Source organism: Typopeltis vanoorti, chromosome 18 (assembly GCF_054136105.1).
Source record: "Typopeltis vanoorti isolate ZY-2024b chromosome 18, IOZ_Tvanoo_1.0, whole genome shotgun sequence".
Classification (NCBI taxonomy): Eukaryota; Metazoa; Arthropoda; class Arachnida; order Uropygi; family Thelyphonidae; genus Typopeltis; species Typopeltis vanoorti.
In genome coordinates, this window is record NC_143566.1 from 14,229,312 (window position 1) to 14,242,814 (window position 13,503).

The following is a 13,503-nucleotide window of genomic DNA, read 5'->3' on the forward strand; positions in this document are numbered from 1 at the left end:
TGAAAGATTTTATCTAAGCCAAAAGGTAGCTTCATAATTAGTCATAATTCAACATCAACATAATTTTGTTGATAATCCCACAAACTGCATAATATTAGAGCCATTCAATTGATAGAAATTTTTATAGGTCCTTCGTTATTAGTAATATCAACCGTTTCTTTATTACTAGTTAATGTTTATTTTTAGCTATTTGTCCACTGCTGTGTTTTCTTTATTTAGTGTATGGCTCACACATGAAAGGTTGCATTACAATAATCATTGGTATATATAAACATAATACTTAATAGAAATATGTACTAAAATAATACAGTCATAAAAGAGACATTCAAGAATAGACATACAACTGTATGTCTAGGTTGATTATCCAGTCAACTGCACTTGGTGTAGTGTGGATGAAGTCCAGCAGGTCTCCATTGTATGCATGTTGGGCACATTCTACTGTAATATGATTAATTGTCTGGCGAGGTGATCCACAGTCGCACCTGGGTGAGACAATCATGCCACATTTGTAAAGGTGGTCTGCACATCTGCCATGATTGGGCAGATTCTGTTAAGAGTAGACCAAGTTTTGCAAGCTAGGTCAAAACTTGAAGGCATGTGTGTTGGGTTCACTAATTCATGGACGTCTCCTGTTGAAGTGTTACACCAGGACTCTTTCCACTTCTCCTTCATGTTAAACTTGTCTCTGCAAGATTTTTTGCTGTTAAGATTGGGGGGTGCATTGACTTTAGCCTGTTTATTTCTAGGGGTAAGATGTCTTCGTGGACTGGGAGATCTTGGGTATCCATGATTTTACTGTATTCATGTAAAAGAAATTTGGATCTGCAGAGATGTGGAAGTGGGATGTTGCTTAGCACTGGGAGCCAGTAGGTTGGGGTTGATTTCACAGTTCCAGAAATAAAGCACATAGTGGTGTTAAGCTGAGCATCAACCAAGTGCACATGGGCGAATTGATACCAAATCATTAGAAATAAACATGTTTGTGTTACAATGTTTGTTGTAACTGGGGTGGAGCATGCTGTTAAATTATTTTGTTATAATAAAAGTCAATTTTGATTAATTTAATAACTTGTGATATAAATATTGTTTCTTTACAGGCTACATATGCAGCAAGTGCAGCATATACTGCAGCAGCTGCAAGAAGTTATGCTGCTGCCGCAGCAGCAGCAGCAGCACAACCAGTGGCATCATATGCTGCTGTAGCAGGGTATGTATATTTGATGACTGCATCTTTTATAACCTTTTCAAATTTCACAGATTGTATCTGGTGTCAAAGTTTTTTTTGATATTCTTCCAAAGATACACATTGACAAACAATGCCAAAAAACCTGAGTAAACTAATGTCTGTTATACTAAATTGGGTTGCAATAATAATTTCTTTTGAGTATATCCACCAGAGGGAAAAAACCAACCAAGTATGATATAGAAATTATGTATGCATCATAAATACTTACTTAAATATGTTGCACAGTGAAACCTGTGGTATTTCCATGGTTATTTAAACATATAGCAAAAATGCTATGGAAATTCCATTGCTACTACTGCTACCTTCAAGCCTATCTTCTCCTAAATACAAACTCTCTGGGATACTACTATGAAGTTCCATGTTCACATAACTTATCTTATTCTGGACAAACTGGAAGATTAGTCCAAAAATACATTTCACAACACCTAGATCCTCAGTCAACTTTGATAGTTGACTGTATAAATCTGATTTTGCTCAACATGATACTCACATTAGCCATGGGATCCTCTGGAACATTATCCAATTACTATATAATAGTAGTTCAGATCACAAATCTGAAAACACACCCCAACTCAACTTCACCAGAGTTAAAGATTGGTACTATCAACATAAGAAGCCTGAATGGCAAAGAAATGGAGCTAGATAAGTACCAGATCGACATAATAGGGGTGACTGAAACAAAAAAGACAAAAACTGGTGAGATCTTTCTGAGCAATAAATACAAAATGTTATATTCAGGCAATGACAATCAAGGAAAAGAAGGAGTAGCCATAGTATTCAACACAAAATACAAAGCTAATCTTCTTGAATGGCAGTCAGTCTCAAGTAGAGTAATGTGGGCAAATATGAGAATTTGGGGAACTGGACAATGAGACTTATTTGTGCCTATGGTCCCACAGAAGGTTCTACTAAGGTAGAAGTGGAGGAATTTTTTGAGGCTTTAGAAAAAACAACTGACACAATGAAAAAGGAAAAGTTGGTCCTTGTTGGGGATCTAAATAGCAGAGTAGGAAGTGATTGTCAGACATACAAAAATGTTTTGGGAAAATTTGGAGAAAAGAGCAAAGCTAATAATAATAATGGCAAATACCTGTTGGATTTCTGCTCAGGACATGGACTGGTTATTACTAACACCATGTTCCAACATAAAAATGTGCACAAATTCACATGGAGAGAAGAGGCAAGGAATAAGAAAAGTCTCATTGACTATGTTATTGTTGATAGTGATGTTTTCTCCCTGGTGCAGGACACCAGAGTGTACAGAGGATTTGAAATTGGAAGTGATCACTATTTAGTCTTGAGCAGAATAAAATTGAATTTCATATTGAAAAGAATAACATGTAAGAAGTTTTAAAGCAAATAAAAGTTGAGCAGCTCTCAGATGTGAACTGTAGACTAAAATACACAAAGATTATTGAAGAAAAAATTAAAGAGTTTGAGAACAGGAATCAAACCTTGGAGATTCAGTGGCAAACTCTGAAGAAAACATTGATTGATTCTGCCAGAGAGACATGTGGTGAGGTTGTCTGCAAGGATAAAAAAATCAGATCTCTCTGGTGGACACAGGAAGTTAAAGAGGCAGTGAAGGAAAAGAAGAAAGCATATCAAAATGTTCCTGTCAAATAATAAGTCAGCTTGTGCTCTTAGAGAATATAGAGACAAATGCAAGAATGCTAAACACTCTGTAAAACTAGCTAAACAAAAGTCATGGGAGGACTTTGGCTAGAATATAGAAAATAAATATCAAGAAGGTGGCAAAATATTCTGGAGGTTGTTGTAGAAGCTTAGGAATGGAGGAAAGAGTGCTGTAAAAGGAGTTAGAGATGATAACGGTGACATGAAAACGGGAGAAAAAGATATCCTTGAAGTATGGAGTAATTACTTTGAAAAACTGCTAAATGAAACAATCAGTGATAGCACAATGGTAAAAAACACTCAACAGGCATACAGTCAGGAATATATATCCATACTTGAAGTAGAAAAAGCCATCAAAGGCTTGAAATGTGGAAAGGCAGCAGGAGTAGATGATATTCGACCAGAAATGCTGAGGTATGTTGGTATAAAAGTCTTACAGTGGCTGCACCGCATAGTTCAGAATGCCTGGACAGAGGGACGAATTTCCAATGATTGGAGTAGAGCTCTCATAGTACCTATATATAAAAAGGGAAATAAAACTGAATGTGAGAATTACAGAGGTATACCCCTATTGAGTGTTCCTGGTAAGATATATGCAAGTATACTTGAGAAACAGTTGAGAAGAATTGTGGAAGAAAAGCTTAGTGAAGAACAGGCTGGATTCAGGTCAAATAGAGGCTGTCAGGATCGGATCTTCACTTTATGACAAATAGTGGAGAAATCATGGGAATATAACAAAGATCTGTATTTAAGTTTTGTCGATTTGGAAAAGGCATATGACAAGGTTCCAAGAGAGAAGCTATTCAATACGCTACAGTTATATGGTGTCAATGGGGCATTATATCAAGCAATACTTAGTCTTTATTTGAGTTGTAAGTCAGCAGTTAGAATTGAAGGAAGTACAGGAAAATGGTTTAATGTTAAATCTGGTGTGAGACAAGGATGTACATTATCCCCTCTGTTATTCATTATCTATATGGATCACATTATGAAGGAAAGTGGCATTAAACATGATATCAAAATTGGAGCTGTTAATGTCAGCTCTTTGCTTTATGTGGACGATGTTATACTTCTAAATAAATCCGCTACAAGTCTGCAAGATTCTCTGACTAAATTGAATAACTGTTGTAATAGATATGGTATGAAGGTCAGCAATAAAAAGACAAAGACAATAAAAATAGGCAGAATCGTTGAAAATGTCAACTGTGTTGTGAATGGAGAACCTGTGAAACAAGTAAAACATTTCAACTACTTAGGGACGATTTTTAGTGAAGATGGTAAATTAAATATAGAAATAGACAACAGAATCAACAAAGCTGGTATGGTGGGAAGTCAATTGAATAAATTCATATGGAATAAGAGAGAAATTAGTCGGAACACTAAATTAGCTGTATACAAGACAGTGTTCAAACCAGTTTTAACTAATGGATCTGAGAGCTGGGTCAGGAGTAAAACACTTGACCAAAGACTAGAGACCACAGATATGAGAGTCCTGAGAAAGATTATAGGCATGAACAGATAGCATCAATGGCAATAGCATATTAAAAACGAGGATATTAGGAAAGAACTTGACATTGTCAGCATTCAGGAATGCATTAGCAAAGCTAATCTCAGGCGGTATGGTCACTTAAAACAGAATGAGCGAGGAAAGATTAGCAAAACAAATGTTCTCTGCCAAGTTGGCAGGAAAACGACCCAGAGGAAGACCAAGATATAGATGGATTGATATGGTACAGAGTGCCTTAGACGAATGAAATATAAGATCTTGTAATGTTGGAGTCTTGACAAGTAACAGACTGATTTGGAGGAAAATTGTAGATAGAAAGTTCGTAATGATGTAAATTTTTCATGTAGTACTATCATATCCTGTACATCCCTTGAGGGTACATGGCAGGAATTTGTTGATGATGATGATAGTAGTAGTTCAGCTGAGAGGTTGTAGATTTGAATCCCAACTAGGGTATGAATGTTTGTGATTGTCTTTCACCATCAATGCATTCATCCAGATAAATATGTATACATTCTCCCAAGATGGAATGGGTCACCATGGGAGAAGTAGACCCAACAGAAGTAAAAAAAAAAAAATTTTAAAAAAAAACAGTGTACTTTGCATCAAGCAGGACATAACGCTAGGGAGAAGAAGAAGAAATATGAATATTTATACAAATAACTAGTCCTACTACATTGGTTAAACATTAATCATAATGACTGGCTTTCATTTCAGTCCCAAAGGTTTGAGAAATTATGATTCTTAACTGTATATTAAAGTTAAGATAAGTTTTTTAAATTATTTCTCCTAGTGTTTATCCTAGCAATTTTGTGACTGTGTATGTCAAAAATATTTCCAGTGTTATCACATGCATTTCACTTTCTAGTGTTATACAAATTTCTATTATTGCTCTTTTCACTCGATACATTGAGGATGTTGTGGTTATTTTATTCAATAAAAAAACATTCAAACATAAAAAAAACACACTTTTTGAACATTACATACAGAAACTTTTCAGTATAAAATTATGCTTAATTTCTTGTGTAGTCATGGTTTCACTGATTTCTATCCCTTCCCCTTTATCGCTGGAGACCATCCAGTTGCTAAACCTGTAGCCAATAGATCTGTTTAGGCTTTGCATTATCGTATTTCACAAGTGCAATTATGGAGATTACTGAATGTTTCTCCATAACGTAACTCTATTTAAAAAGAAAAGTGTGCATTTTCTTGCTGGAAAATTTCATCCTCATCAGTTTTCTGATATGTACCTTCGAGGGATGTGCAGACTACTCTGATAGACTAGTTGATTAAGCTTACAGTGTTACCAATCTCCTATCAGTGGTACTGGAAATACCATTGCTTTCATAATTCCAACTTTTGTCGCCTTACATCTCTATCTTTCATGACTATCCTTTTAATTTCATCTTCACATTTGCCATCATGTCTGATTCTGGACTCCAGTAAATCATAACTTTCAATGATTTCTATTTTATCTCCCTCTATTATAAATGCATTTAAATTTCCAGAAGCCATTACTTTTTATTTTTGCTGATGTTTAAATTAAGCCTGGCTTTGTTATTTTCCATCTTTACCAATAGAAATAGGACGACATTATACAACCCTGCCACATCCCATTTTCCACTTGAACATGGCCTGTTTCTCCAAAGACTGTTTTTACTGAAACTTCTTGTTGTCATACATCTCTCTTATGAAGAGAATTAGAAGCTCGGGTATTCACATTGATCTCATTACAATCCACGGTCTGTTGTGATCCATGCAATCACAAAAACTTTCTTACAATCAATGAAACAAATGAATACTTCCATCTTAAATTCTCTTGTTCTTTCCATAATCCATCTCATGTTTGCTATTTGGTTTCTAGTTTCTCTACCTCCTAAAGCCTGTCTGTTCTTGTGGCATTTCTCTATTCACATCCAGACTTTGTTGGATCACTTTCAGCAAGAATGACCAACAAGAAGATTTTAGAGAGTATGAAGACAGAATGCTCCTTGGAGGTGATGATCGCTAAACAGAAGTTGATGTACTTTGGACATATTATGAGAGCTGATGAATCATTAGATAAGGCAGTTATGTCAGTGAAGATTGATGGAATGAGAAGAAGAGGAAGACCACAAAAGAGTTGGATGGACAACATAAAAAAACTTACTAACTTGAACTTACAGTTGCTGAAAGAAAAGACAAGAGGCCAAATGGGATGAAGAGCCTTTGTGCACAAGATCATCAAGAGTCAAAAACGACTGGATGGCACACAACAACAGACTATGAGATCTCTACTCCAATCATCAGGAATTCAACTCTCTGTCCAGGCCTTCTGAATTATGCAGTTATAGCCACTGTAAAACTTATGTCTCCTTTTTTGAGCATTTCTGAATGAATATCATCTAGTCCAGCTGACTTCCACATTTCAGGTTCTTAATGGCTTTTTCTACTTGAAGTATGGATGTGTGTATTCATGATTGCATTCCTTTTGAGTGTTTTCTATCACCATTCTGTCACCGCTTGTTTCATTTATCATTCTTTCCATTTAAATGAAGATTTAGCAATCATCATTTAACAGTGCTGATTTAACTTCAGCACTGTTTCTAGTGCAACATCATCATAAGTAATTACTAAAAAAGAGCCATAAGGTTTCATTTCTGTGATGTAAAATTACATAGGCAAAGTGGATACTAGATCCAGCATTATTTCAAAGCCGAATATTTGTAGAAACTATTAAAGTTTTGTAAGTTGACCAGCTTACGAGGATATAATTCTTGGCATCCCCGATTTGCCTTAGCTTGCACTACTTAAAAGACATGAGTGCTGCCTAAGCATCCATATCATAAGTACTTTTCCTTCTTTAATGCCTGGAAAAATTCCTTCATTTCTTCCTTAATAGAATTTTCTTTGGGACAAATTAGAGGGGAAAAAAAGTTCTTATCCCAACCATGATACAAATGTACTGATTTTTACAAAAATTCTTTTGTGGGTGAGAGCCACATGAAAAATTGTTCGCAGCTATACTGGAGTTAATTGTTTTTAAGATGTTCTTAAAGCCACTCCAAATCTGAGAACAGTATTCAATGGTTGGGCAAGTTTGTGATTTCCATAGAGTTAATAACTGTTCAGAGATGAATCAATGCCTTGAGAAAAAGAGAGAGCCTAATTTTTTGGATGCAGAGGTGATATTTGTGATATGTTTTGACAAGGAAGACTGGAATTCAGAATTTAGGGTTGTAGAAATTTTTATTCTTGAAGTTTTAGTGATTTTTGTAGTGTAATATTTGTCAGATGAAAAAAAGGAGTGCAGTGTACTGTCATCAACAGAACTGTGGATTGGATTTGCAGCCAGTATAGAAGGTCATTGATATATAGACAGTCTTGTGGAGCTCCAGTATTAGTTGCAAAGTTTGAGAATAAAGATCTGTCTACTGTCAAACATAATGTGCACCCAGACAGAAAGATAGCAACCAGTTGCAGAAGTCAGAAGATAGACCATATGATATAAGCTTATTTTAATAGGCCTTTGTGCCGAAACACAATCAAGAGTACTTAAGCAAGATTCCTAGTTACGATAGAAGCTAAGCATTAATGATTTTCTCCTTTACTTTAGAAGTGAGAGAAATTAGAATGGTAATCTGATGGCAATGATTTGTCACTCCTCTTAGAAATGGGTTGAATATCTGAACTAATTTCCAGGCTGTAGTATAGATATATCAATGGAACGGGAGAGAATAAAAAGTCAACATAGAAAATAATAAATTTAGTTTAATCCTTTATCCAAGTGTAAGCAAAGTTTGCGCCTGAAAATATCTTCAGCACTGGGGTAAGGTGGTACATCCCTTGGCAACTCACAGCAAAGGTGGACCAAGCTCTCATCACTCCTTGTCTCAATATCTCCCATAATGCAAAGCACATCTTCTTGCAGACATGCATTAAGGGAAGGGCCACTATCCAGACCGGTTTCGATCTTTATTGAGGTCTCGTCAGTGGGAGGCAGAAGCAATAGAGAGGTCATATTTATTACATAAACAAGTTGCCAATGGTATACCACCTTATTATTAAATTACTCTGGATTTAGAGAAAGATGTTGGAGGTTTATTTTGCACTTGGTTAGACTATAATAAATTTAGTTTAATCCTTTATTCAAGTGTAAGCAAACAAAGTTTGCACCTGAAAATATCTTCAGGACTGGGGTAAGGTGTACCACCTTAACCCAGTCCTGAAGATATTTTCAGGTGCAAACTTTGTTTGGTTACACTTGGATAAAGGATTAAACTAAATTTATTATAGTCTAACCAAGTGCAAAATAAACTTCCATCAACATAGAAAAGTTTAAAATTCTGGAGAAAAAAAAAAAATCTCCCAAACAATTGGAGAAGTGCTACCTGGACCAGCAGGCTTTTTGGTATTCATCAGAAAATTGGATTCATACTTCTGATGAAAATTCAAAGGCTAATTGAATGTTACATGTTTGGAGGACATTTGTAAAAATTATATATATGAGAATTGGAAGAAAATTAATGAGCCAGGGGATTGAATTTTTTTTTTTTTTCATGAGTAATGGGTGCAATACAACATCAAAAGAGGTGGAAGCAGGGGTGGACAAATGTGGCCAGTAGCATTGCCAAAAGACCAGAACAGGTAAACTAACATCTGAACATTTGGATGCCAATTCCCTGGCTTCCTGCTGTGAACCTGATACACAAATATATCAAGTTTTATCTAAGGCAAATCATAGTGTTTTTTTTTTTATACGAGAATATACCACTTTGAAACTTGATTTTGCACTTCGAGAAACGCCCTATGAAAGCCAGAGTTCACTTGCAATTATTTTTGAGTACAGAATTTGGGTGAGTGGATGCTATCTTCCCTCTATCAATATAATGAGCAGTTTTTGGACAATTAAGATATCACTAGTAGAATAAAAGAATAATAATAGTTCATCATCAAATTCCCCTGACACATACCCTCAAGATGTGTACAGGATCTTATATAACTGGGAGGAGATCTCCACTAGGGCTTCTGATGTGATCTCCAATCCTCACGTTGTGGTGCACCCTGTTGGATACTGAATGAACAAATCATCCAAATTGTATTTTTATTGGCTTTAAACCATAACTCAAAATGATTGTACAACATAGTGCAGGCTTTACCAAGAGGTAATTTTTTATTTTATTCGTATGGGGGAGCTCTCCCCCCGTTCCTCCACAGTCCCTTAGGACTAGTTGAACCTTCCTAGTGAGGGATGAAGTATGTATTTTATGACTGTAAATCCATGTGTTCATGGGCCGGTTTGCCTGTTCTGAATGACGAAAAACATGAGTTTCTGGGTGGAAAAAAACCTTACCTCCATATGAGACTGACTAACTCACCTTTAGTCAAAAGAGACCAGATAAAGGTTCCTTGTGTCATGGGTGGGAATCGAACCCAGGTCTTTCCAACCAAAGGGCTTCATCTATACTGACTGAGCTACGGAGGCTCTATGAGATAATGATAGTTATAATATTAAAAATGCAGTATGGTTAGGACAGTACATATATTGTCCTAACTACTATCACATCCACTAGAAAGTCATACTTCCTTAAATTTGTATAAGAGAAAAAAGAAAGAAGTTCCAACGCTTCTCTGTTTATCCCAATTCTAGGGAGTTACACTATTTAACCCTCTCTACAACATTTTTACAGTGACGTAAATAATAATTAGGGCATGCTGCTCTTGAAACTACTATTTAGTTCAGTATGGTTTGTATAATTTAAAATTGATGTAAGATTATTAAAAGCAGTTTCCATGTATAGCATATTCTGTCTTTTAAAATAAGAAAAAAATAAATGGGACTGTTTTGGAAATAAAGTTGCAAAGGTTTAACACAACAGTATTTTATAATGTTTTTTTAATATTAACCCCAAATCTGAAAGGTCACAAAATCTATAACACAACAGCACCATTGGGGGGAGATAACTATTTTTATTTTGTTGTTGCTGTTGTTTTGTTTTAAATTTGTTTTGATATTTCTTTTAGGTCTCCATCTTTATATTACAGTTATGGGCGTGAGTATGCAGATCCTTATTTGGGTCATAGTATAGGTCCTATGGCTGGTTATGGAGTAAGTTTTAATACCATTATTTAATTATAAATATTAGCTTTGGAGAAAGGGATTCTAGATAAGAATTAATATTTTATATAACCATAGAATAACTAGTTTTTTTAATATCTTGATATGTGAGATCATTTAGAATATAAAATTTGGGAATATTATGAATTAGAATTAATTCCAATTTTATTTTAATTAAAGTCAACTTATAAATAAACATAAATCATATATCATGCTTGAATGAATTTTTAGGTATTATCTATTAGCAGCAAGGTGAGTACAAACTCATGTTGAAATATAATAAGAAAAATCTTACTAATTATATTGTTATTAACGCCTCCTTAGCACAATTGGAAGAACAACGGTACATTGCGCCCTTCAATTGGAATAGGCCTAAGTTCGATTCTCGTCGTGACGGGAGAAATCTTTATGTGGACTTTTTCGATCGAAGGTGAGTTAGCCGATATCATACGGAGGTAGCGGGGTTTTTTCCTCCCGGAAACTCAGGTTTTTCATCCCGCATGCAGACAAATCGGCCCTTTGAAACACACAATTTACAGACAAAAAATACTAGTTGTGGTGGGGTGGTAGATGCCGTTGATGGAGATGATGGTAGTAGAAGTTCGGCATAGTGGTAGTGACAGTTGTATAGTGGGTGTCCTCCTGCGATGAGTCTTGGACTCCTTGGAGGTGTCATGAATAATAATAATAATATTAGTATCATTATCATCTCACTCAGCACTGTGTCTGTAAACCAAAGTGCCAATGCCAATTTGTTCTTTAGTGAGTTGATGGCATGCCACAAAAAATATAATATATCTATACATAAAGAAAAATTATTTCATAACTTATTTATTTGTTCAAAAAAATTATTAATTTTTACTGATATTTGTACACAGGTGCATTCTACTACTTTTATATCTATGAATTCTATTGTTATGTGAATCCCAAAAAAGCTGTAAACCTAGCTGTAAATGAGAGTTTCATTGCTTGGAATTCGTTGATATATATATATATATATATCATAAAATACTGGCCTGTTTGGCCAAGTAGACACTTTCACTTTCCAACTAGTATGCCGTGATTTTGAATCCCACTGTAGGCATGGGTGTTTTGTGAGTGGCTTAGGTGATAAACAAATTCCAAGTAATGAAACTCATTTACAGCTTTTTATAGGTGGGATTCACATAACAATAGAATTCATATATATAAAAGTAGTAGAATGCACCTATGTACAAATATCAGTTTCAAGTCAATTACTGAATGCCAGAGTGAAGTTGCAGTCCTTTAGAGTAGGGGTCGGCAATTGGCAGCCCATAAAAGGTTGACCATACTTACATGGCATGTGGCCTGTATGCTGAATTATTTAAATAATACATTTTATGATATGAATAATAAATTAAAAATAATTTGATACCGATACTTCGTGATATCGCCCCGCAACTTGGCGCAAGTCAACCGTGTTAGTCATAATGAGTGGGGATAACAAAGGAGACTTCATCAACGACAAACGAGATTTTGGCACACTTTTGCAGTTGCGTTCCCTGGTCCGTTTTATATATTTGTTAAAAATAATTTCCAAAACAGGTTGAAGAAAACGTAAAATTGCAGATGAAGGAAGAAGGTTTAATGAAAATGGGGGTGAGCCCCTTTGTCTTATTTGTCATAAAAGTGTTGCTGTTATGAAAGAATATAACATCAGACTTCATTACGAGAATGAACATGAAAACCAATACAATGGTTTGAACTGTGAACTTAGAAAAAATCATTAATAAATTAGAAGCTTCTTTGATTGCTCAGCAAAACATACAAAGTATTCATAATGAATTGGTTGAGTATATTAGGATGTTACACAACTATCTGATAAAAAATGGATTATGTCTCTTGCATTTATGGTAGATATTACAACGTACCTTAATGAACTTAATTTGACCCTGCAGGGCTAAGGTAAATTACTAGCACAACTGTTTTCTGGCATAAACGCTTTCGAAGGCAAACTATGTCTGTTGAAGAAACATATGATGGAAAAAATTTATGCTATATCTACATCATTATATATGTTGCAAATCTGCATCTACAGTTGGATGACTAACACAAAAGGAAACTTTTGTTGGTATCATTGAAGATTTACTAACGGAATTTTCAACAAAATTTGTGGATTTTCATAAAAATAGCATCGAGGTGCGATTATTTTTGAACCCTTTTAATGTCGACATTGATGACGTACTAAACCAACTACAGGTGGAAGTTTTGGAATTATTACACAATGAAACATTAAAGAATGCATTTTCGTTACAAAATATCCAAAAACTTTATCGATGCTTACCAAACAAATTTGAAGGATTAATTAGCATTGCAAAGAAGATGATAGCCGCATTTCGAAGCACATACATTTGCGAACAAGCATTTTCTGCCATGAGTTTCAGAAAAAATAAATTTTCTTCTCAACTGACTGATGAACATTTGCATGCTTCAATTCGAATTTGCACTGCAGGTTATAAAGTAGATATAGATAATCTGGCTAAGGGAAAATCACAAAAGTCACATTAAACAGGGAGACACATATTTTGATGCATAAACTCTATTACTTTGTTTTTACATGATAATAATTTTCATTGAGTTTCATTTTCATGCTTGTTTCACATCTCGTATTTTAAATATTTTTGTGTTTTTTTTACGATTGATATAATAAAAATTGATGACTTAAGTATTTTTTTCTCTTAATTAAACGATTGCAGTCTGATTATTAAAAATAAAAGTTGAATGTAGCCCGTGAGTCTGGAAAAGGTTACCGACCCCTATTTTAGAGGTATTAATATATATCTGATGAAGTCTAGTCTAGTCTTTATGTACTTTTTCATAGTGATGATAATGGCACCCTGTCCTTTTCCATTTATCAAGAGCTACATTTACAGGCCAATATATATATATATCAACAAAAATTCTGTACAACATACCTCAGAGAACAACAGAGCACCTAAATAGAAAAAAAACAACTTTGAAGCCTTATAGCTTTCTTTTTTATTGAAGAAATTCACA

The 13,503-nt window shown here is 34.8% G+C and overlaps 2 protein-coding genes across 10 annotated transcripts in view; one reads left to right on the forward strand and one right to left on the reverse strand.

The window, feature by feature from the left end:
* LOC150096500 (RNA binding protein fox-1 homolog 3-like) overlaps window positions 1-13,503 on the forward strand; it is a 247,540-nt gene that overhangs the window by 230,604 nt on the left and 3,433 nt on the right. For all 4 annotated transcript variants that reach the window (XM_090408155.1, XM_090408157.1, XM_090408156.1 and 1 more), the window contains 2 exons: window positions 1,098-1,207; window positions 10,392-10,476. In XM_090408155.1, coding sequence (XP_090264281.1) covers window positions 1,098-1,207; window positions 10,392-10,476 — 195 coding nt within the window. The remainder of the gene's footprint in view (window positions 1-1,097; window positions 1,208-10,391; window positions 10,477-13,503) is intronic.
* LOC150096501 (centromere protein X-like) overlaps window positions 1-13,503 on the reverse strand; it is a 199,876-nt gene that overhangs the window by 31,166 nt on the left and 155,207 nt on the right. For 3 of the 6 annotated variants that reach the window (XM_090408160.1, XM_090408159.1, XM_090408161.1), the window contains exon 6: window positions 11,651-12,985. The exons of 1 other annotated variant lie outside the window; for it this stretch is intronic. In XM_090408160.1, the coding sequence (XP_090264286.1) occupies window positions 12,887-12,985 (99 nt within the window). In that variant the 3' untranslated portion in view covers window positions 11,651-12,886. Of the gene's footprint in view, window positions 1-11,650; window positions 12,986-13,503 lie in introns of those variants that run through there. 2 more of the 6 variants (XR_016549801.1, XR_016549802.1) reach the window with 1 other exon arrangement.